The 24,672-nt window shown below is 37.5% G+C and overlaps 1 protein-coding gene and 1 pseudogene across 1 annotated transcript in view; both read right to left on the bottom strand.

Moving 5' to 3' along the window:
• LOC140732124 (band 4.1-like protein 4B) overlaps window positions 1-24,672 on the bottom strand; it is a 354,588-nt gene that overhangs the window by 9,867 nt on the left and 320,049 nt on the right. Inside the window, exons 23-24 of the mRNA XM_073054310.1 lie at window positions 22,353-22,400; window positions 21,612-22,063 (exon numbers count right to left, since the gene is read on the bottom strand). Coding sequence (XP_072910411.1) covers window positions 21,612-22,063; window positions 22,353-22,400 — 500 coding nt within the window. The remainder of the gene's footprint in view (window positions 1-21,611; window positions 22,064-22,352; window positions 22,401-24,672) is intronic.
• On the bottom strand, window positions 14,995-16,003 carry LOC140731506 (Y-box-binding protein 1-like; annotated as a pseudogene).

Here is a 24,672-nt window from a genome sequence, read left to right on the forward strand (position 1 = left end):
AATAATATAATTATTTTACAATAGTACAGGATCTCCCCGTAAAATGAACATCTGAATTAAGGGCTGTTCATACATAACAAATGAGCATCTAGGAACCTGGTGGAATTTGCTAAGTGCCATGGACTGCAGGCATCTTCTGAAAAGTGGGAATGGGGCAACCCACAATCTTTTTCTCCTCAGTGCACCCCCTCCTTCTTACGTGAACCATAACAGGAGGGGCTAAGTCGAGCAAGAGCAGGAAGCGCTGAGCAGACTCTCACTGTGTGACTTACAAACAGTATGGGTTAAAAATAGTTCTCAGGACCAGGACCCTGACATAACCTGGGGACTGCCTGCAGTAGTTTATTATGTAAAAAAATTAAAGGGAGATGAGAGTGGATGTAGGACTGCTAGAAAATGAGGCTGGAGAAATAATAACGGGAGGCAAGGAGATGGCAGATGAACTAATAAGTACACGTTTGTATTTTGCTTCAGTCTTCATTATGGAGAACACTAGCAATGTGCCAGATGTTATGGTTTGTGAAGAAAGAGAAGTGAGTGCAGTTACTATTACAAAGGAGAAGGTGCTTAAAAAACTGAAAGACCTAAGGGTACATAAGTCACCCAGACCAGATGAATGCTCTAGGGTTCTGAAAGAGGTAGCGGTAGAGATTTTTGGAGGCATTAGCAATGTTCTTTCAAAAATCATTGGAGTCTGACATGGTGCCAGAGGACTGGAAAATTGCAAATGTCACTCCACTCTTTAAGAAAGGAGGAAGGCAGCAGAAAGGGAATTATAGACCAGTTAGTTTGACCTCAAGTGTTTGGGAAGATGTTGGAGTCAATTGTTAAGAATGAGGTTATGGAATACTTGGTGACACAGGATAAGATAGGACAAAGTCAGCATGGCTTTCTTAAGAGAGAATCTTGTCTGATAAACCTGTTGGAATTCGAGGAGATTACAAATAGGATGGATAAAGGGAATGCAGTGGATGGTGTACATTTGGATTTTCAGATGGCCTTTGACAAGGTGCCATACATGAGGCTGCTTACCAAGTTAGATAGATAGATAGATAGATAGACTATCCCTAATCAGACCTTGTCTGACATCAAAATAACCATATATCCAGTCCCTTAGAATATCTTCCAATAATTTACCCACAACTGATGTCATGCTCACTACCCTGCTTATTTGTTTTTAAATTTATTTGGCAATACAGCATGTAAAAGGCCTTCCAGCCCAACTAGCCACACTGCCCAGCAACCCATCTATTTAACCCTAGCCTAATCACAGGACAATTTACAATTACCTATTAACCTACCAACTGGTACATCTTTGGAATGTGGGAAGAAACCAGATCACCCAGAGGAAACTCACACGTTCACAGGAAGGTCACAAAACTCCTTACAGATGGCATTGGAATTGAACTCCAAACTCTGATGTCCCAAGCTGTTATAGCATTGTGCTAACTGCTATCCTACTGTGGTGCTCTTAGATTCTTGAATAACAGAACAACATTTGCTAACATGGCACCTCATCCATCACTAAGGATTGTTCATATAGCTCTGACAGGGACCCTACAATTTCTGCACTAGTCTCCCACGAAGTCCAAGGGGACACCTTGTCAGGTCCTGTGGACTTATTCACCTTAATTAGCTTCTGGACAGCATGCACCTCCTCTTCTGTAATCCAAATATGCTCTGTGACCTCAATACTCTTTTCTCTCAGCTCTACAGTCCCTGTGTCTGTCTCCTGAGTAAATACAGATGCAAAAATAATAATTTAAGATTTCAACCAGCTCCATGCATAAATGACTATGCTGATCTTCAAGAGGACCAATTCTCTCCCTTGCTATTCTTTTGCACTTAATTTATCTGTGGAAGCCCATGGAATTCTCATTCATCTTGTCTGCCAGAGCAACCTCATGTCCTCTTTAAGACCTCCTGATATTACTCTTCAAATGTCTCATTTGATCCTAAGCACCTATACCTGATATGTACATCTTTCTTCTTCTTAACCAGACTCTTAGGTTCCCTAAACCTGTTAGCGGGAACATACAAATTCTGTACTGTTAATATTTCATTTTTGAAGGCCTCCCTCTTACCAAGCATCCCTTTGATGGAAAACAATCTATCCCAATCCACTCACAAACAAGGGGAAATCTGCAGATGCTGGAAATCCGAGCAACACACACAAAATGCAGCAGGAACTCAGCAGGCCAGGCAGTATCTAGGGAAAGAGTACAGTCGAAGTTGTTTCAGGCCGAAACCCTTTGGCAGGACTGGAGAAAAAAATTGAGGAGTAGATTTAAAAGGTGGGGACAGGGAAGAGAGAAACACAAGATGGTAGATGAAACCTGGAGGGGGAAGGATGAAGTAAAGAGCTGGGAAGTTGATTGGTGAAAGAGACAGAAGGCCATTGAAGAAAGAGAAGGGGGTGGAGCACCAGTGGGAGGCGATTGGTGGGCAAGGACATGAGGTGAGAGAGGAAAAAGGGGATGAGAAATAATGGGAGGCATTACTGGAAGTTTGAGAAATCGATGTTCATGCCATTAGGTTGGAGGCTACCCAAACGGAATATAAGGTGTTGTTCTCCAACCTAAGTATGGCCTCATCACAACAGTGGAGGAGGCTATGGATGGCCATTTTGGAAAGGGAATGGGAATTGGAATTAAAATGGGTGGCCACTGGGAGATCCCGCTTTTTCTGGTGGATGGAGCGTAGGTGCTCAGCGAAGCGGTCTCCTAATCTACATCTTAGGTTGGAGGAACTACACCTCATATTGTGTTTGGGTAGCCTCCAACCTGATGGCATGAACATTGATTTCTCAAACTTCTGGAAATGACACCCCCCTCCACCCAGCACCATTTTTCATCTATTATCACAACCTTATTTTTCTTGCAGTTGTCTGCCATCACTCTACAAATTGGCTCCTCTAAATCCTGCTGATTGTTGGGAGGAATATAATACACCCATTAATGTGGTTTTCCCTTTCTTTTTCCTCAGTTCCAACCATCTTGCCTCAGTAGACAAGCCCTCCAATATGTCCTCTCTGATCAATGCTGAGACATTTAGACTGATGAGTAATGCCACCTGTTCCCTTTAATACCTCCCACTCTACCATGTCTAAAACAAAAGAAACACAGGACATTAAGATGCCAGTCCTGACCCTCACATGGGTTTTTTTGGTATAGGAGGTCTTGAGTTATAAGAGGAGACTGGATAGGCTGGAATGAAGGAGGCTGAGGGGTGAACTTAGAGAGGTATACAAAATCACGGGGCGCAGATGAAGTGGATTGTCACAGTCCTTTCCCAAGGTAGGGGAGACTAAGAGGTGAGAAGGAAAAGATTTAAAGAGGACCTGAGGGTCAATTTATTCCACACAGAAGTGGTAGGTATATGTAACAAGCAGCTGGATAAAAGAGTAGAGGCAGTTTAAAAGATAGTTGGACTGGTACATACATGGATAGGAACAGCTTAGAGGGATATTGGCCAAACAAGTAAATGGGACTCGGTCCGGTAGGCACCTTGTTTGGGTGAGTAGGGCCTGCTTCTGTGCTGTAAAGCTTTGTCTGTCTCACTGGCCACTTCTTTTAAATTCTTATAATTAAAATTAGGCTGTTTATACTGTATCTATCTGATGAAATCACAATGAACAATAAGGATAAAGAAAGCAAATGAAAAACTTTTCATGGTCAAGCCAAAAGGCAAAGATATTGTAATGTGCATTATGTAATTGGGTCAGGAATGTCTTTAATTGAATCCATTCCATTCTGACAGGGAAGGGTGAGAAGCCAGAGGTTGTGGCCCATGTCAGTACCAATGACTTAGGCAGGAAGGGTGACATTAAAGATATTACAGAACAGAAAAAAATTAGAGTAATCAAATCAAGCTTTGTAAAATGTAAATCGTGTGTGAGTAATTTATTATAATTCTTTGAAGACATTACATTTACTGTGGATACAAGCGATCCAGTGGATGTACTAAACTCAGATCTGCAGATGGTATTTGGTAAAATAATGCAGCTGAGGTTATTGTGGAAAATGAAAGTTTTTGGTGTGGGAGGTAATATACTGACATGGATAGAAATAGTGAATAGACATAAAGAGATCTTTTTTTCTGATTGGCAAGGTTTAAAGAGTTGTAAACCACAGGTATCAAGTACAGTAGCCTCATCTTTTCACAATTTACACAATGATCTGGATGAAGGCACCAGCTAAATTTTCTGATTATAGAAAAGTATACAACGAAGAGTACATAAGGAGACTGCAATTGAATGTAGGGAGGTTAAATGAGTGGGAAAGATCTGGGAAACGAATTATAATGTGGGGAAATGGACTATAATGTGGGAAAATGTGGAATTGTACATTTTGACAGTGAATGTTAAAAAAACATATATAATTTAGTGAGGCACCCTTGAAATTTAAGATGTAGAGGATATGGGGATTTCATTTCATGATTTGCAATATGCATAAGTACTGCATATAATTAGGAAAACTAGCAGAATGTTAGGGGAATTGAATACAAATGCTGTACTTGTGGGACATCTGGAATACAATGCTGGTCTCCTAATTTAAAAAAATATATTAATACTTTGAAAACTGATCAGAACAAGTTTATTAGAATAATATTAGACACACATTTATTGTCATATGTGGAAAGGATGAAAGACTTGACCTGTTTTTGCTGGAGTTTAGAAGAGCAGCAGAGGATGATTGAAGTATAAAAGACACTAAGAGCTCTTGACAGAGTGGATGTGAAGAGAATATTCTCTTATATGAGAAAATCTAGAACACTGTTTAAAAATAAGGGGTTACTTATGTACCATAGATAGATTTTGAATTTTGCTTTCCTCCAAGGGTCATGAGCATTTGGAACTTCCTTCCTCAATGATTACGGGAAGCTAAGTCTTTGAATACTTTAAAGACAGAAATAGATAGATTCCCAAAAGAAAAGTTAGGGTGGTTAAACAGGAATATGTTGATATTACAATCACCTTAGTTAGGCATAATCTTACTAAATGGTAGAGCAAACTTGAGGGGCTCAAAAGCCTAATTCTTCCCAAATTTATAAGTATATAAATTGTCATTTTATTTCAAGTAAGTTATATTGATAGAATGTCCAAATTACAAGCAAAAATATCATAAACATTCATTCTGTATCACCTGAATCACATCACAATTTTCATCAGAACTGGTAATCATGAAAAGTTCTGCAGATGCAGGACACCTTGAGCAATGCACACAAAATGCTGAAGGAGCTCAGCAAGTCAGGCAGCATCTATGGAGGGAATAAACAGTTGACGTTGCTTTGGACTGAAACCCTTCATCAGGTCTCTGATCGTCTCACCCCAAAACATCCGCTGTTTATTTCCCACCATAGATTCTACCTGACTTGCTAAGTTCCTCTAGCATTGGGTCTGTCCATTAGCAACACATTACAAAAACAAAGAAGTTTAACTCTGACTTTAAATAATATTAAAATGCCACATTACAGTCCTATTCTATCAAATATCTCCTTTGTCTGACCCATTTCCCTCATTTAATCAGTAACCAAAGATTAACTATTTTCTCTTTCCCAGTCTAATGAAGGGTCCTCAACCTGAAATGGTACATGCTTCTATTTTCACAGATGCTGCCTAACTAGGACCTTCAGCCTTTATTTCAGATTTTTAACATCTTTTAAGCTCTTTTGATTTTCATTTACAGGAAGGTATATTCTATCACTTGGAGGAAGTGATGAGCAAACTCATCAAAGCTCATTGTGAAATATTGCATACCAGTAACCCCAACGAAAAGTGAAGTTCCCATAACATGGAATTAAGCTTCTTGGACTATGGAGATCTGCCTGCTTGGTTTATGAACTACTAAGAATGAGGCAGAACAGTCACTGAAGATGCATAGTAAAAGACTGCAATCTTTAAGAATTTATATGGAGGTTTGTGAAATAAAGATACTTGTCAGGTAAGATCATCTTTAACTGTGCATTTAACCTGTATCCCTCAAAATCTTTCTTACATATACTTGTCCAAGTTGCTATTAAATGTTGTTAATATACCTGCTCTAGGAGCCATATATCTATTTTCTGTCTGTATTGTATTTTTGGTGTTTTTAATATGGTAATCTGTCACGTGGGTTGGGGTGTAGTAAAAGCAAATGAGTAGTTACATATCTTGCTTTGGGTTAGTTATTAGTGGAGAGGGGGTGAGCCATGGGAATTTTTTTCTGTTGACTGCTAGTTGGCCATTAATTGGAACAGTATTAGATCATTTGAATATGTATAGAATGCTAATTCTGGTATCACTAATTAGAATACTTAGTTACCCTGATTTGAATGCTAAGAGCGCTGCATCGCTAATTTAGTTTTGTACGTTTTTTAAAAAATCGTTAAAAGATCATTAGTCTTTGCTGATTTTGTAACAAAGGATCAAATGTAGGTGAGACCGCCTCTGTCAATGGAGTAGCAGTAATTTTGTGCTGCTCTTAGTTTTCTCTCTCTCCCCCCAGTTTAAATTTTGAATTTAAAATTTTTAATTGCTGATTCTTGAAGGGGAGTAATATGTCTACGTCTACGAGAAGTGGGAAGAATCTGCATGAACCTACTGATAAAGGTAATGGAAAAGGAAAGGTGCAAAAGGAAAGATTTGATGAACTGCCATCATGGGCGGAAGATATCGTTCGGACACAATTCAATTCAAGATCAGAACAGGGCAATTAAAGATCAACTGGAAAAGAATAATAATTAAATGAAGTTATTTCTGGGAAAACTTAAAGATGTGGAAACTCAAGTTACTAAACATGAAGAGGAATTGAAGTTAACTAAGCAAAAACTGTCTGAAACTACAACCCGTTTGGAAAAATATCAAAATAAGATTTTAGACCTGGACACTAGGTCTCGCCGAAACAATATATGAATCGTTGGATTGCAAGAAGGAACTGAAAATGGAGACTTAATGGTTTACTTTGGTAAGCTCTTTCAAACTCTATTTCCAACTATTTTATCACAGCCACCTGCTACTGAAAGAGCTGTCTACTTCGAAATCTAAAGACTCAAGCAGACCAAGATTTATTTTGGTTTGTTTTCATCACTTTAAAATTAAAGATCAAATAATGCGACAGGCAAGAAAACAGAGAGTTTTCAAATTCAATGAGTCTGAGCTCCGTTTTTATGAAGATTATCCAAAAGAAGTAATGGAACAAAGATCAAGATTTGCTTTGGTAATGAAACAAGCATATGATAAGAAACTATTTCCCTCTTTGAGTTACCAGACAAGAATGAAAGTTTTTTCTCCTAATTCTTCTCCACGCATTTTCTTTGACCCAAAAGCCACACTGGATTTTGTTCAGGCTATACCTGTCACCGTCACTGACATTACTACCTAATGAACTATCTGAAAAGATGTTTGATAATCTGTATATTATTCACATTTTGAAAAGAAGATATATGAAGTTATATGAAGGCTATTTGGATATTTCATTGAGAGATTAATAAAAGAAGATAAGAAAACCTGCTCATCATTACATCCTATTGGATTTTTTTATGGAAAGAAGATTTACGGTTCAAGTTTGACTGTTTAAATGGCTAATTAGATATTTGACTGAGAAGAGGATAAAAGGATTTGTTCCTTTTATCTAATATTTGGTTTGATGTTTCTTTTTGTTGTTTCTTAATTTACTAATTGGTAGGTTTTTTCCTATTAACAGGGTTTCTTTATATATATATATATCTCTGGGAGGGTTTAGCTACATATGATATTACTAATTAATATTTTTGTAAATTTAGTTCAGTTAAATATACTATTAACCTTTTTTATCTGTTTGATTATAGTGTCCTATAACCGAATTTAAAGTTTTCTTAGATGTTTAAAACTAAACTTAAGATGGCGCTGGTTTTTCTCTCTAAGAAATTATATTATTTTGGTTCTTTTTTTGTTTAATATATGATGGAATGTAAACACTCTCCTTTGTTGAAACATTACTGTCTTTCTTGCAAGGCCATTTTATTTGTTTCTGTACTGGCTGGGGGGAGGGAGAGACGAGACCGACAGAGCGGCCCATGGCTTTGTATTCTATCTTAGTTCGCTTGTCTTTTGGGAGGGTGGGTGGGTTTAGAGTTAGGAGTTTTTTCCCATTGGGTGGTTCCGGAGCATGCGTGTTTTCTATATGGTTGTATTCTTCATCATCGTCATCTTTGATAATCCCGTATTGGTATGTGTTCTGCGCATGTATAAAGTAAATTAGAATAAAATTATAGTATGGCAGTTAAACGGATTAATGTAATAAGTTGGAATGTACGTGGTTGGAATCATCCTATTAAACGAAAAAAGATTTTTAAAATTATTAATCGATTCCAACCTGATATAACTTTTGCTCAGGAGACACATATCAAGGCGGGAGATCAAAATTGTTTTTTTGGATGGTGCAATGGATTACAGCTCCATGCTACTTCTCAGAGTAAAACTAGAGGCGTGTCTATCTTTATTAAATCTAATATATTTACTCAAGAGGATAATGAATCAGATTCTAATGATATATTTTTAATTGTTAAAGGATTGATTTATAATAGAAAGGTTGTTTTGGTCAATTTGTATGGCCCTAATTTAGGTGATCCTTTTTAAAAAAAAGTATTTGCTTTATTGCCAGATATGTTGATAATGGATGGGGATTTTAACTGTTGTTTAAATCATATGATTGACAAGAGCTCAACTAGTCAGTGACTTCCAAATCATTCTGCGTCAGTTATTAACTCCTTTTAGACAGATTTCGGGTAGATCAAATTATGGAGGCATTTGCACCCTGATAACAGAGAATATTCCTTTTTTTTTGCATGTCTATAAAAATATTCAAGGATTGATTATGTTATAATTGATTCCGGCCTCTTGCTTAATGTTAAAAACTGTGAATATGATGCTATTGTTATATCTGATCATGTGCCTTTGAGTTTGTCCTTTGAATTTGATGTCATTTTTGCCTGTCCACCATGGCGCACGTCTCAGACTTCATTGCAAAACTCTGATTTTATCAGTTTTATTGAAAGCCATATAAAAGAATTCTTTCTTTTTAATGATATAGGAGGTATGTCCAAATTAATTATATGGGATACATTCAAAGCATTTTTACGTGGTCAGATTATCTCTTATTCAGCTAAACTTAAAAAACAGACTAAAGCAGAATTAGATAAAATTTCAAAACAAATTAAAGATTTAGATAATATCTATGTGACTTTCCCTAATATTGACTTATTTAAAAGAAGGATGGAACTTCAGTCACAATATAACCTATTATTAACTCATCCAATTGAAGGTTATCTACTTAAGTTAAAGAGCCCATTTTATATGTTTGGAGATAAAAATAATAAACTACTTGCATCTCAATTAAAATCAGCTGGAGCTAAAAGGCAAATTTTGAAAATTCGTAGAAAGGATGGTACCCTGGCTTGGGAAAATGAATAAATTAATAAGATTTTTCAAGATTTTTATACTGAACTTTATAAATCTCAATGTCCAGTAGATTCTTCTGAAATGAATGTTTTTTTTTACAAAAGATTGCTTTTCCTAAAATTTCTGCTGAGGACCAAAAAACTCTTGATGCTCAAATTACTGAATCTGAAATTCATAAAGCTATTTTTTCAATGCAATCTGGTAAGGCCCCGCCCGGGACTTGATGGTTATCCTGTAGAATTTTATAAAAAATTTGGAAAATTGCTTTCTCCATATGTTGGAGATGTTTAAAGATTCTTTTGTGAAAAGTGATTTATCCTCTACTTTTTATGAGGCTTCTATTTCTTTAATTCTCAAAAAGGATAAAGATCCTACTGATTGTGCCTCATATAGACCTATTTCATTATTGAATGTTGATGCTAAGATTCTCTCAAAGATAGTGGTTGGAGAGTATTTTGGGTAAAATCATTTTTAAAGATCAAACAGGCTTTATAAAGGGCTGTTATTCTTTTTCAAATGTTCGGAGACTATTTAACATTATATATTCGCCCTCTTCTAAAACTCCACAATGCATTGTATCTTTGGATGCTGAAAAAGCATTTGATCGAGTTGAATGGAAATATTTATTTAATGTTTTAGAAAAATTTGGTTTTAGTATTAATTTTAATAATTGGATTAAAATGATATATGAAGCTCCTATTGCTACCGTTGTCACTAGTAATTGTAGGTCTTTTTTTCAGCTATCATGGGGGATAAGACAAGGTTGTCCATTAAGTCCTTTGTTATTTAACTTAATATTAGAACCCCTGGCTCTTCGTGAAGCCAAAAATACCCATGGGATTTTTGTGAATGAGACCATACACAAGATCTCTCTTTATGCTGATGATTTATTGGTATATATATCTAAGCCTGAAGAATCTATTCCTGCTTTGCTATAATTATTTGACAAATTTGGAGACTTTTCAGGATATAAAATAAATTTTAGTAAAAGTGAATTACTCCCTTTAAATGAATCTATCTCTATATATGATAATATTCCTTGTAAAGTTACAGATTCTTTTAGATATTTAGGTATCATAATTACCAAAAAAATAAGGATCTTTATAAAGCCAATTTTCCTCCTTTAGTGGACTCTATTAAGTACTCATATAGTAGATGGAGCCCAATTACATTTTCACTTGTTGGTCGTATTCATGTAGTTAAAATGATGATTTTACAAAATTTTTTATATTTATTTCAGAATATTCCTGTTTTTTGATCGGATTGATTCTATTACTCTATCTTTTATTTGGGATAATAAAAGACCAAGAATTAGTAAATGTCATTTGCAAAAGTTGTAAAAGGATGGAGGTCTCACTTTGCCTAATCTAAGAATGTATTATTGGGCTGTTAATTTGCGATATATGTCCTTTTGGTTATATTGGAGTGATAGGAATGATCAGCCAATTTGGGTAGACCTGGAACTGAGAGCTGTGAAAGAGTTTTATTTAACTTCGTTATTAGGAGTTGCTCTACCTATACAATTAGCTAAAGTTGCTAATTTAAACCTATATCCTGTGGTTAAGCACTCTTTACAAATTTGGCTCCAGTTCTGCAATTTTTTTTAATCATAAAAAATTTAAACTTTGTAGTATAATTTATCGTAATTACTTTTTTTAAACCTTCCTGGAGTGATCCAATTTTTTTACTTTGGAAAAATAAAGGTATAAATTCTTTTTGGATTTATTTAAAGAAGGCACATTGATGTCTTTTGAACAATTAGTCAATAAATATTCTCTCTCATATTCACACTTTTTACAATATCTTCAAGTTAGACATTTTTTACAAAAATATTTAAGTAATTTTCCTTACATATTGGAGGCTGACTTGTTAGATACTATTATGAATATGAACCCTTTGATAAAAGGTTCTATTGGAAGAATTTATAATTTATTATTACAATGGGATAAGCATCCTTTACTTAAGATTGAACAGGATTTGGAGAAGGAAAAAGTCAAATTGAGTTCCTTCTCCAAATCCTGTTTAATCTTAAGTAAAGGATGCTTATCCCATTGTAATAATAAATTATAAATTCTTCCAATAGAACCTTTTATCGAAGGGTTCATATTCAGGATTGGACATGGATTCTGAAGCTGGTTAACTCTTCTTTGATCTGCGCTAGTCATTCACTGATTCAATTTAAAATAGTACATCATTACCATTTTACAAAGGAGAGACTTTCTAAAATATTTCCCAATGTTGATAAGTATCGTGATAGATGTAAAACTGAGATAGCTACACTGACACATATGTTCTGGTCATGTTCTATATTAAAACAGTTTTGGAAGTCAGTCTTTTCGACAATTTCTAAAGCACTCAGAATCAACTTACAACCTAATGAGTTGACTGTGCTTTTTGGAATAATTCCTCAAAATATCCATGGTATTTCTGTGTCTGACCAACATGTTATTGCGTTTGTTACATTGATAGCTAAGAGGGCCATCTTGTTGAAATGGAAGGATATATCAGCTCCTACTTTGTCACAATGGTTCTCTCAAGTGATGCTGTGTCTTAGCTTGGAGAAAATTAGAAGTCAAACCTTTGAACCTTTATTTGATTTAGAGAAGAGATGGGCCTCATTTGCTCGTTATTATCATTGCAATTAACTGATAGATTTCCTCCACAATCTGTGTAAATTTTTCTTCTTGATATATTTTTCTTTCTTGTTGGTGGCTTGATGCTTATTTTTAGAAGCTTTTTGTATGACGCATGGCTCCGGGGTTGTACCCCTAATGGGTTTCTTTTTTTTCTCTCATTTTTCTTGCTTAGTAGGGTTTTTTTTATTCACAAAAATTTTCAATCTTTAAGAATTTTTTTTGGAGGCATTGTAAGTGTTGTTACTTCGATGTACTTGTGTTATTTTTGAATAATAATAATAATAATAATAATATTAAAAAGATATGAAAAGAAAGGATCAAATGTACCTTTTTCAACTTTGGGACTTCGTTATTTGGAAATGTGTCATACAGTGTTGATCTCCTGGGTTAGTCTCTCAGCGGTTTTGGTTTGTTTTAAAGTAACCGCTGCATTTTGTCAACAAAAGAAACCTGACAAGCTATACGAGCTGTTCACATTAAAGTGGTATCTTGTTTAGACACAGATTCCTTTGTCAATGCACTTTGACGCTTTATAGCAAGATGGGAACAGCTTCGTGAATTGCTCTCTGATAGTGCGATACACTTTGTTAGAGCTGAGTGTGAGTTGAGTAAAGTCATTGAGAAGTGGGGTCACTGATGTCCTTCTTCAAAGAGGAATTGTGGATTTCTAACACTCTAGGTGGTTCACATCATGGAGAAAACAGGAGAGGTTGATCAGGTCTGTGCAAAAGGTCCTCATGTCCCACCAAATAAATATACAGAATCTTTATGAATAGGGTTTCCACACATTTCATTGTGAAGTAGAGGCTATTATTGATGGTCATCCAATTACGAAAACATCCTCCAATCCCAATGATTTGGAAGTACAAACACTCAACCAACTATTTCTTCTAATGGCCTCATCAGCCTTACCACCAGGAAGTTGCAAAAGGAAGACATTTATGCTCATCGTAGATGGAAGCAGGTACATGTCAAACTTGCTTTGGAAATGGTGGGTCAAGAAGTATTTACCACAGTTACAGGAATGTCAGAAATTGTCAGGTATAAAACGCAGTTTCCTCCCAGGAGACATTGCGCTCATAGATTGTGGGAAGATTCATTCACGTCTTTCAAGATAGAAAAGGATTTGCGCGCAGGTGCACATCAAAGCTAAGACCAGATGTCTGGACAGGCCTATAACCAAGATCTGTCTTCTACAGGAGGCAGAGTTTTCAGGAGCTGCAACTCTAGAAGCTTCGTGATTTTGACTTGACTTACTGATTTGACAGAAAGTGATGGTAAAAGTCACTCTGTAGTTGGCTAAGTGCTGGTAACCCCTGGCCTAGATGACTGTTACATGACTTGATTGGAAGAAGAAAGAAGAAAGAGGACATTTGTATAAATGTTGAGATGTTTGTCCTTGAAGATTTTAAGTCCCTATTTTAGCATTATGTTGTAATTATTATAGTGTAATAATTAAGGGACTGGGATGTAGGAGCCATGTATCTGTTTTCTGCCTGTATTGTATTTTTGGCACATTTATTATGGTAACTTGCCACATGGGTTGGGGTGTGGTAGAAGCCAATGAGTATATTTATATATCCACACTTTGGGTTAGTTAGTTGTTAGTGGAGAGGGGGTGAGCCACGTGACTGCTATTTGACTGTTAATTGGAACACTATTAGATCGCTTAAATACATTTAGAATGCTAATATTGCTAATTAGAACACTTAGTTATACTGCTTTGAACACTAAGATTGCTATATTGCCAATTTAGTTTCACTTTTTAAAAAATTGTTACAAGATAGTTCATCTTTGGTGGTTTTGTATTAAAAGACTGAACATATGTTTTTTTGAGTTTGGAACTTTGTTATTTGAAAGCACGTCATACAATGTCGATGTCCTGGCATAGTCTCCCAGTGGTTTTGCTTTGCATTGTGTATGTGACCATTTACACAACAATATCATAAATAAAAACGCTTGGAGACTGGAGCTACGTTAACAGGGTTCTTTTTACTAACTAAAACCAAACTGAAAACTTATATACAGATCAATACATGCCCCATAGTGCATGCTCAATAATGTGTTACTACGACATAAAATATTATACAGTAGGCTATATGGTACACTCCTCCCCTTTTATTTAAAAAGTATATCAACTTTTTTTTTTAAACGCTAAACAAATACTGTATGTGTACCCTTAATATCCAAACGCCCACCCACTGTTTAATTAGTAACTTAATAACATGAAATTATAACAATGTAATAATAATAATAATTATTATTATAACTCAGGTCTTTTTGGGGGGGTCTTCTCTGCCCCTCTGAGTAATGTCTGTCAATAAACTTGTTTGTTTTAATACAGATTTCCATATAAAAGTCATAAAAAGTTGACCTCTGAGCATAGGGAGTTTCCAAGGTCTGCTTCAAAGATGACTTGCCACCAACAAAAGAAGTGGTTGGTGATCTGCTGTCTCTACTAGTTATTCAAAAGTCGGGGCAATAAAATGACTTACAGAAAGATCAGTACTTTACCAGTAATCTTTCACCATTTGATGCAGCAGTTGATCGAAATCCTGTTGTTCGTTCCATTGTTCTTAAGCTGCTGTTGAAGTACAGTTTTGCCTATATTAAAGATTACCTGCAGTGCTATCTGTCTGGCTCAGAGTGAGAATTCCTTCAGATGCACATTCAGCACAAGTGTGAAAATACAATAACAGAAACCTTACAGTTTGTTGCCATAATTTGCCTCTGCTTTGATGCTGCTGTTTCCCAACTTCTTTGTAAAAAATAAGACACATTGGCTGAAGATTCAAAATATGTACGTGCAAAAGAAACTTTCCCACAAAGGATTAAGTGTATGATTCTCAATGGAGGAAAAAGTTGGTTCAAGATTTACCTTGTGCGAAAGCTGTTCTGTTTGAATGGAATTGATTTTGTCCTTTGTTAAGTTTACCTTCTTCTCCAGCAACTTGGTTTCCATTTATTTCATCACTGTCAGTAATTTCTCTGAGGCTGGTTGCTATATTGTGGGCAGCGACCATAGCGACAACAAACTAAGTAAAGCGGGTAACGCTATTTTCTGTAAGGAGTATGATGTTGCTGATTTTGATAATTTTGGTTTTCTCCATCTGTTGCTGACTCTGCTCCATCTCCTTTCTCTCCACCTTCAATGTTCTGTTGGTAATTACATGGTGGACCTTGGTGGCAAGGGTTGCAGCAACGATAATGATTTCTGTCCTTGACATATCAGCTTCCTTGGACTGGAACTCCTCTGGGACCAGTTACATTTGCTGCTTTGGCACCCTTTTCACCTTCCCCTACATTGAACTCCATAGTTTCACCGTCTCCAACACTACAGAGGTATTTCCATGGGTTATTCTTTTTTATAGCAGTCTAATGTACAAACACATTTTCCTTTGTATCACTCCTGTTGATGAATCCATATCCATTTCGTACGTTGAACCACTTTACTGTTCCAAGAACCTTCGTTGCGATGACTTTCTTCTCCCCAGGGATTTGGGCTTGTCTGGCTGTTGCTGCTGCTGTTCTGATTGCTGCTCCGTCTTGGCCTCACTCATGGTGTTGGTGGGCTGCGTGAGGTGGTTGCGGCTTGGGCCGGTCTGAGGTGGGGGCTTCTGCACTCTCTCCGCTTCTTTCTTCCCTCTAATATAATTCCTGTCCACTTTTTCTGTCTCCAGTTGCAGAAAAAGCTCTGCATTTCGTATTCCTTGCTTGTATTGTGATCTAGTTCCTTTATCCTTTTCTGATACTTCTGCAAAGTGCCTTCCTGTAACTGCTGTAGCTGCCTTTTGAGAGATGTCAATTTCTCCTGGTACATCTGCTCTTTTACTTCCAGGTCATCTTCATCATCCTGCCTATTGGCAATATCTGTCTCCCTGTTGACTCTGTCTAGCTCCTCGTTGTCATTGTAATAGTTGACAATGGGTAAGAGGAGAGCTGCGGACATCTTCCCCACCGAGGTGCCCTCCTTTGTTGACACATCTAGTGCCTTGCTGGTGTGTCAATTCAACTGGATTTTCCTGAGCCATTCACGTCCCAGCAACGGTGGTCCTCCATTTTCCAGTACATAGAGGTTCAGCTGCTGGGTTTTGTCCCCCATAGGTCACTGTCACTTCAATTTTACCTTTGGGACGCACTTTCTGTCCTGTGCAAGTCTTTAGCAGTAGTTTAGTTCATTTCAGAGGTATGTGAGAAAGCAGTCGTTTGTAGTTGTGTACAGAGATCACTGTTAAAGCTGAGCCTGTATCCAGCTCCATTTTCAGTCTCACGCCTGCCACTTGTGCAGCGATCCTTCGATCACCTATCTCTTTCATGCTGTGAAGTTGCAGACAAGACAATTCACTTTTGTCTGAGTCGTTTTCATCAGAACTGCTTTCTTCAGAACTGCCTTCTTCCATTTTGTGTACCTTGTTGTATTTTCCTTCCTGGGGTTTCTTGTTTCTCTGTATTTTGCCCTTTTCCTGCTGTTTACTAGCTTTGAATACTCTGCCAGTGTGGCCCTGTTTGCCACAGTTCCTGCATTCTTTGTCTTTAAATTAACAGTAATCAGGGTCTTGTGACATGTTCCCACAATGGTAACATTTTTTTTCCTTCATTTCTGTTCAGCATGTCCCCACAACAGTTACATTTCTTTCCTTTGTTTCTGCTCAGTGACATTTTAATCGTAGTGTATTCCAGAAATCTTTGTTGTATCTCTGAAGCACCTCATGCGGCTATTTCTAATGATATTGAGATGTTTAGCGCTTTCTCGAATGCAAGGTCTTTTTCACACAGGAGCTTCTTCTGTGTGGTTTCACAGTACATGCCACACACTAACCTATCCCTCAATGCATCTGATAGACCCGCTCCAAATTGACAATGTTCTGATAATTTACACAATTCAGTACAATATTCAGAAATGCTTTCACCTTTGCTCTGATTTCCATTGTAAAATTTAAATCTTTCAGCAATGACCAATGGTTTGGGGTTTAAGTGCTGCTGAAGAGTGTCTACTATTTGCTTAAACATTTTGTCAGCTGGCTTTTCAGGGGTTAACAAGCTCCATAGCAGCCCGTATGTTTTCATGCCCATTACACTAAGTAAGACACTGGCTTTCTTTTCTTCATTAACATCGTTAGCATCACAATATAACTCTATTTTTTCAATATAAGTTGCCTAGTCTTCAATGCCACTATCAAACGCTGTAAAAGTTCCAATTAACGTCATCCTTGTTATGTTAGTTTATTCTTGTTATGTAAATTTAGCCTCGGTCCCTCGTTAATTTAGCCCCAGACCCTTATTTTCTTTTTGACTTACGTGACCTTTTGTTATTGCTAGTGTCACGAGCGTACTCTGGCTAGATGCGTGTGTTGCTCCTTGTAAATTTCTTCTGTGTTCTTTCCAACTTAATGGCATCTTTTCTACAGCAGAGTGGCCAAAACTGAACACAATATTTCAAATGTGGCCTCATCAACATCTTGTACAACTGTAACATAACATCACAACTATACTCAATACTCTGACTAATGAAGGCCAGCATGCCAAAAGCCTCCTTCCACACCCTTTCAACCTGAGACACTATTTTCAGGAAATGTATACGTCGATATCTCTGTTTTACAACACTCTCCAGGGCCATATCATTCACTGTGAAAGTCCTATCTTGATTTATCTTTCCAAAATGTAAGACCTTGCATTTATCTGAATTAAACTCCATTTGCCAATCCTCAGTCTACTTAACAAGTTGATTAAAATCCCACTGTAATTCCTGATAACCATATTCACTGATAATCATCTGGCCAAGTACTGAAGAACTATGCTAATTTGGAGTGTTTACTGACATCTTCAGCCTCTCGCTTCGGCAGTCTGAAGAACCCACCTGCTTCAAGTGCTCAAGAAGAATGTGGTAACCTGCCTGAATTTCGATTGCCCAGTGGCATTTACAGGCAGTGGCCACTTTATTAAGTACACCTTTACACCTGCTCATTACACAAATATCTAATCAGCTAGACATGGTCAAGAGGTCCATTTGTTGTTCATACCAAACATTAGAATGAAGAAAAAATGTGGTCTAAGAGACCTGACCATGGAATTATTGTTGGTGCCAGATGGAGTGGTTTAAGTATCTCAGAAACTGCTGATTTCTTGGGATTTTCATGCACAGCAGTCTCTAGAGTTTACAAAGATTGGTGTGAGAAACAAAAAACATCCAGTGAGCAGCAGTTCTGTGGGCAAAAATGCTTTGCTATTGAGAGAGGTCAGAGAAGAATGGCCAGACAGGTTTAAGTTGCCAGGAACGCAATAGTAACTCAAATAACCACATGTTACAACAGTGGTGTGCAGAAGAGCATCTCTGAATGCACAACACATTGAATCGTGAAGTGGATGGGCTACAGTAGCAGAAGACCACGAACCTACACTTGGTTTACATCCACTATAATGAAATGTATTGAGAGGTTGGTCATGAAGCATATTGACTCTAGCCTGGGAGTGACTTGGATCGACTCTAATTTGCCTACTATCACAACAGGTCCACAGCAGATGCCATTTCATTGGCTCTTCACTCAGCCTTGGAACATCTGAACAGTAAAGATTCTGTACATACATCAGGATGTTCTTTATTGGCTTCAGCTCAGCATTCAAAGGTTCACTTATTATCAAAGTACACAACTCTAAAGTTTTTCAGTTCTCCAGGTAGCCACGAAACCAAGAAAGAATAGAAAGGCAGCACGATCATCAACTCCCAAATCCCACCAACTCGCAAAAAAAACGAACAAAAATTGGAACAGGCACATCAACCCCTAAATCCCTCCTCCCGCACAAAATAACAAGAAAGATTTTAAAAAAAGACGAAAAACACAGAATAAAAATTGTAAGACTTAAAGGAAGTGTCTATAGTCCAAGTCCACATCCAAAATGCGCAAAAAACCTGGGCAGCACCCTCTGGGCACAGTGGCATTCTCTCCTCTCACCAGTACAGAGTAATTGATCCAAAGGCAAGCAGCCGGTGCTCACCCTCTGCACTCACTTTGATGCTTCAATCTCCTTTGTTGATTTAATCAGCTTGTGCCCCATCTTGCCTGCTACAAGGTTCGTGCACACTGCCTCTTGCAATCCTCTTGGAGACTGCAGAGTGCTGAAACACCCAAATGATCTCCAAACTTCCGCACTCGCCTTGACATTTCAATTGTCCTCATCACTTTAATTGACAAACAATAGAAGTTAAAATTGGCGAAATGGGGTAAACCATCAGCTCACATGCCATCTTGCAGCCTTCTCGCTAAGCGGTTCGCTCACGCTGTCTCTGCCTACCAGGATCCTCTCGGAGACTGCAAACAGCAAAACACAGGCTCCAACAGTTCCACAATCACATTCAAGACCAGAAACAAATGTAAAATCCATAAAAGAAGTGGAAAAAGCTGGTTCCATAGTCTATCCAGATGATGTTGATCAAAAGAGCATTTTATGCAGGTGCCATCATGACTGGAAGTCAACACTATCATCCCCTCAAAACTAACCAATACATTTCAAGGTACTTCCTTGTATAACTGGATCCTTCATTTCCTCACTTGTAGTTTGGATTGGCAACAAAATCCCCTCCATAATCAACGTCAGCACAGGTGGATCACAAGGCTGTGTGCTTAGCCACTTGGTCTCCACATCTTATACTTATGACCATGAGGCTAAGTACACTTCCAATGCCATATTCAAGTTTGCTGACGTTGGCCAAATCAAAGGTGGTGACAAATCAGCATATAGGAGGTAGATTGAAAATATAGTCAAATAATGTCAACAACCTCTCACTCAAAGTCAGTAAACCCAAAAAGAGCTGATTATTGACTGCAGGAGGAAGAAACCAGAGGTCCATGAGTCAGCTCTCATTAGGAAACTGCAGGTGGAGAGGGTCAATAACTTTAAATTCCTTGGTGTTATCATTTCAGATTGTATCATCATATGGTGTTCTCATATCGTATCATATTCTGGGACATGCACGTAAGTGCCATTTCAAAGAAAGCACGGCAACACTTCTACTTTCGTCGAAGTTTGCATAAATTTGGCATGTCATCTGAAATTTTAACAAACTTGTATAGACACACAGTAGAAAGTATCCTGACTGGTTACATTATAGCCTGGTATGGAAACACCAATGCCCCAGAATGGAAAGCATACAGAAAGTGCTGAATACTCCCAGTCCATCACAGGAAAAACCCTCCCCACCATTGAGCACATCTACAAAGAGAGCAGCCACAAGAAAGCAACATCCATCCTCAAAGATAACCGCCATCCGGTCCATGCTCTCTTCTCGCTGCTACCATCAGGAAGGTGGCACAGGAACCTAAGGTCCCATACCACCAGGTTCAAGAACAGTTATTACACTTCAACCATGAGGTTCCTCAGTCACCTCAACATTGAACTGATTCCACAACCTATGGACTCACTTTCAAGCACTCCACAACTCTTGATCTTAGTATTTATTATTCGTGATTTTTGTATTTGTATGGTTTGCCTTCTTTTGCTCATTAGTTGTTTGTCAGTCCTTGTGTGTAGTTTTTCCATTGATTCTATTGTAATTCTCTGTTCTACTGTGAAAGCCTGCAAGAAAGCGAATCTCAGGGTAGGAAATGGTGACATATACTCACTTTGATGATGCATTTACTTTGAACTTTGAATCACTGTTCACTGCTCCACCTATTTTAGTGTAATCTGCAAATTTACAAATCATATTGATATATTCTCATTCTATCATTATAAATGATGTATAACAATGGGTTGAGCACTGACCCCCAAGGACACCTCAAGTATGGGTCTCCAGTGCAAGAAATAACCTTTCACCAGTACTATTTGCTTCCTACCATCAACCCAATTGTGGACCCTATTAGCCAGGTCACCCTGGATCCCATGTGTTCTGACTTTCCATAGCATTATGCCTTGTAGAACCTTATCATAGGGACCTTAATAAACATCATATAGACCATGTCTACTGCTCTGCTCCAAACAACCTTCTTGGTTGGGTATCTCTTCAAAAAACTCAGTCAAATCTGTGAGACATGATCAACCATGCACCAAACTGTGCTTACTATCCCTCATCAACCCACCTTGCCAAGTACATGTATCCCTCAGAATCTCCTCTACTAACTTACTTACCACAGATGTTAGGTTTACCAGTCTATGGTTCCCAGGTTTTTTGCTGCAGGCCTTCTTAAATAAGGGCACACCATTACCCATGACCAAGCGTTCTGGCACCACCTGTTGCTAACAATCCTGCATACAGTATAGCTCAGCCAGGGTTCCCTCAATTCCTTCCCTAGCTTCCAGAGTGTTGTTGGATATACATGATCAGGTCCCAGAGATTTATCTGCCTTCATACTTTAAAGGTACCGAGTACCTTATCTGCTATAATGTGGACTACCCCCAAACATCCCCATTAACTAATTCAATTTCTGAAGTGTTTCTTCATGGATCATGGATTAGAGGAGAAATAATCTTTGCCTATCTCCTTCATGTTTGAAGTATACTCTGAAACAAGATATGACTCAATACAAACATCATTCCATTACAGAACCATCATATTCCCTTACCTGTCTGTTGGAGATGTGGCATGTTGAACTGGTGGGAGTGGATCACTTAGATACCTAATTGCATGCAAAGGCATTGCTGATGTAGAAACTGCTGGATCAGTCGTATGTCTTGCTGCATGCAACGGTGTTACTGATGATTTTCCTGGATCACTTGGATATCTGATTGCATGCAAAGGTGTTACTGATGATGACATTCCTGGTTCAGTCAGGGGTCTTGTGGCATGCCAAGGCAGCCCTGATGAGGATTTTCCTGGATCAGTCAGATGCCTGTTGCCATGCAAAGATGTTACCGATGGTTTTCCTGGATTAGTTGAAGGTCTAGCTGCATGTACGTATGTCATGGTTGAGGGGTCGCTTGGAGCTCTAGCTACATTCAAAGGTGTTGTGGATGAGGATTTTCCTGGTGATGGTGGGAAGTCAAAACACTGCAAAATGTTGTCTGTTAGTTCAACCTGGAAATAATGGATAACAATGATGAGAAATTGCAACATAACCGACCATATTTTAACATACACAGTGGAATCCATTATGTTAAGGGAAAAGATCTATATTCTATAAATATGCATATTGCAGAAATTTGTGAAGACAGTAGTAACACCTGAAAATGCAACATGGCAAAAGTTATGATGAATGAAGACAGAAAAATGACAAACATATCCAGCAGCATATTCAATATACTATATGCTGAGTGTTAAAACAAAACTTAGCAATTAACTACTTTCTTGTTTGCCAAGTACTTACTGGAAATTGCTGTACAGGTGAAAAAGGATGAGCTGGCACAGTCTTTACCTGCAAAATTAAGGAAAGCTCAAAAAAACACTGAACCAAGTTTGGTGCTGTAGTGATATTGCTATCTTGTGAAACACCAGTATTGCAATTAATTGCACAGAAACCATTATTTACCATTTTGTCATGACAGAGATCTTAAGAAAAAGGAACCAAATCTGTGAATACAACAAGCAAACTAAATTCATATCCTTCTAAATGCCTTCAAATTGACCTTAAATTTTCCAATTGACTCCTAGTTTCCATACAGTACCTTACCTGCAAGAAAGAAAAAGTAATAAGGCAATATTGCCTTAAAGGATATATATTACTTCAATTTAGTAGTATATTACTACATTTCAATGGACTTCGCAAATGTGAACCCAGTGATTTTAAAGGAAGCTAAAAATATACATACACTATGGACCCTGACTCAAGGGAGACATCAGAGATAAATCATTATTAAAGAACTATAATAACACTTTGGTAACATTTTGCCTTTGATGGTGCTGGACTGTAAGATTTTCATAACTATTGCATGTTACTCCCACTAATAAATAAGCACACTTTCATCTGTGAGTTTAAAAGAAGTGTGAGATAGACATGCACTCTGGACTCTGGCTCTGGCTGCAAACCTACCCTCGTTCCTGACCCTTGGCATTCCAGATCCCAGCTCTGGGCCCAGCCACATTCTACACACATTAAATATGTACATGTTACTTATGATCACTTATGAGCTAGGGTGCACTTGACCCTAGCACATATTCCAGGCTAATGAGCAATACAAACAGCAAACCTTCAACTAATGGACAATAGTTTTACAGTAATTCATTGGCATGTTCCAGAAGCAGACCAATTAATTCCATATTAATGGTTCACATTATCAAATCTTATTTAGAAAGATCCACTTTTAATCCTCCATTCTCTTCATCTAACCATATATTCAATCACTATTACAAGTCCGTTCAAGAACACAACAGGAGCAGAAGTCCACCAATCCACCAAGCCTGCCCCATTATTCAATATAATCATGGCTGATCTGTACTGGCCTCAATTCCTATTCTCTGTTTCTCTAAACCCTCAGTTCCTCAAACTTACAAAATAATATTCAAATGACAGAACAAAGTGTAATTATTTTTTAACATACAATTCTTTCCAAAATGATATATGGCCGAGGCACCTTCACAGAACTGTTCTCAGAGTCTCTGCCAAATTAATCATCCCTGTTTTAGAATCGCTGTTTATGCTTTAAATAAATTTCTTAATAATAAATGCAAATAGAAACATATAAAAGGTTGCAAAATTAACACAGAAGAACTTACAATTTAATTTTTAAACTTAATGGATATATATCTGAGCAAAATAGACCAAGTAGTTTCAGATCAATTCCTGGACAGTCCTGAATTAATTAAGCTCAGCCAAGCAAAAAGTTCTTCCCACTAATGGACTTGTATTAATATGGTTATAGGAGAATACAGGGGAGGAAGTTATTCAGGATTCCAGACTTTGAGCATCAACTCTGATGCCATTTTGTATCACAAAAGGAGATTCAAAAATATCAGAAACTCTGGATGAAAATTACAGTACTGTGCAAAAGTCATAGGCACGCTAGATCTTTTATATAAATTTAGTCATAGATGTTTATTTTTGTCTTCTACATTAGTGTGTCAATAGAAAAGAGCAAATTTTAGATTTCTGAACTTTTTTCCCCAAAAAATTAAATGTTACAGAAAGAGTTTTGAATTTTGTTAACGGAAGTAACATTCAGTAATAGACCACTTTTCAGATAAAAATGATCACTTTGTAGGCATACAACATAGTGCATGATTAAACTAAGATAACAAACAGGTGCTAATGATCAAAGACATAATGAGTTGACTAAACTAAACTGATTAACTGAAACAGAAATGAGTGTAGAAGGAATCAGACTGGGTGAATTAAAAGGTGAGGGTGTGGGAGATGTAACAGTTTAACCTTCAAATCATCAGTTCCTGCACCATGGCAATAGTGGGCATAGCAACAAAACACAAGGTGGTCAGCCTACACCAGCAAGTTCTCTCCCAAGCAGAAATTTTTCAGCAGACAGGAGTTTCATGATGTGAAAAAGCACAAAGAAACTGACAAGGGTGAGGACCAGAAACATAGTGGTCGGCCACAGAAACTGAGTGCAGCAGACAAGAGATATGTCAAATTGATGCCCCTTTGAAAGGAGAAGTCGTCTAGCATTACTTTCAGCTCTGAACTCATAGCAACCACTGGAACCCAAGTACAACCCTCTATAGACCAGAGAAGTCTT

The sequence above is a fragment of the Hemitrygon akajei genome, chromosome 8 (assembly GCF_048418815.1).
Source record: "Hemitrygon akajei chromosome 8, sHemAka1.3, whole genome shotgun sequence".
Classification (NCBI taxonomy): domain Eukaryota; kingdom Metazoa; phylum Chordata; class Chondrichthyes; order Myliobatiformes; family Dasyatidae; genus Hemitrygon; species Hemitrygon akajei.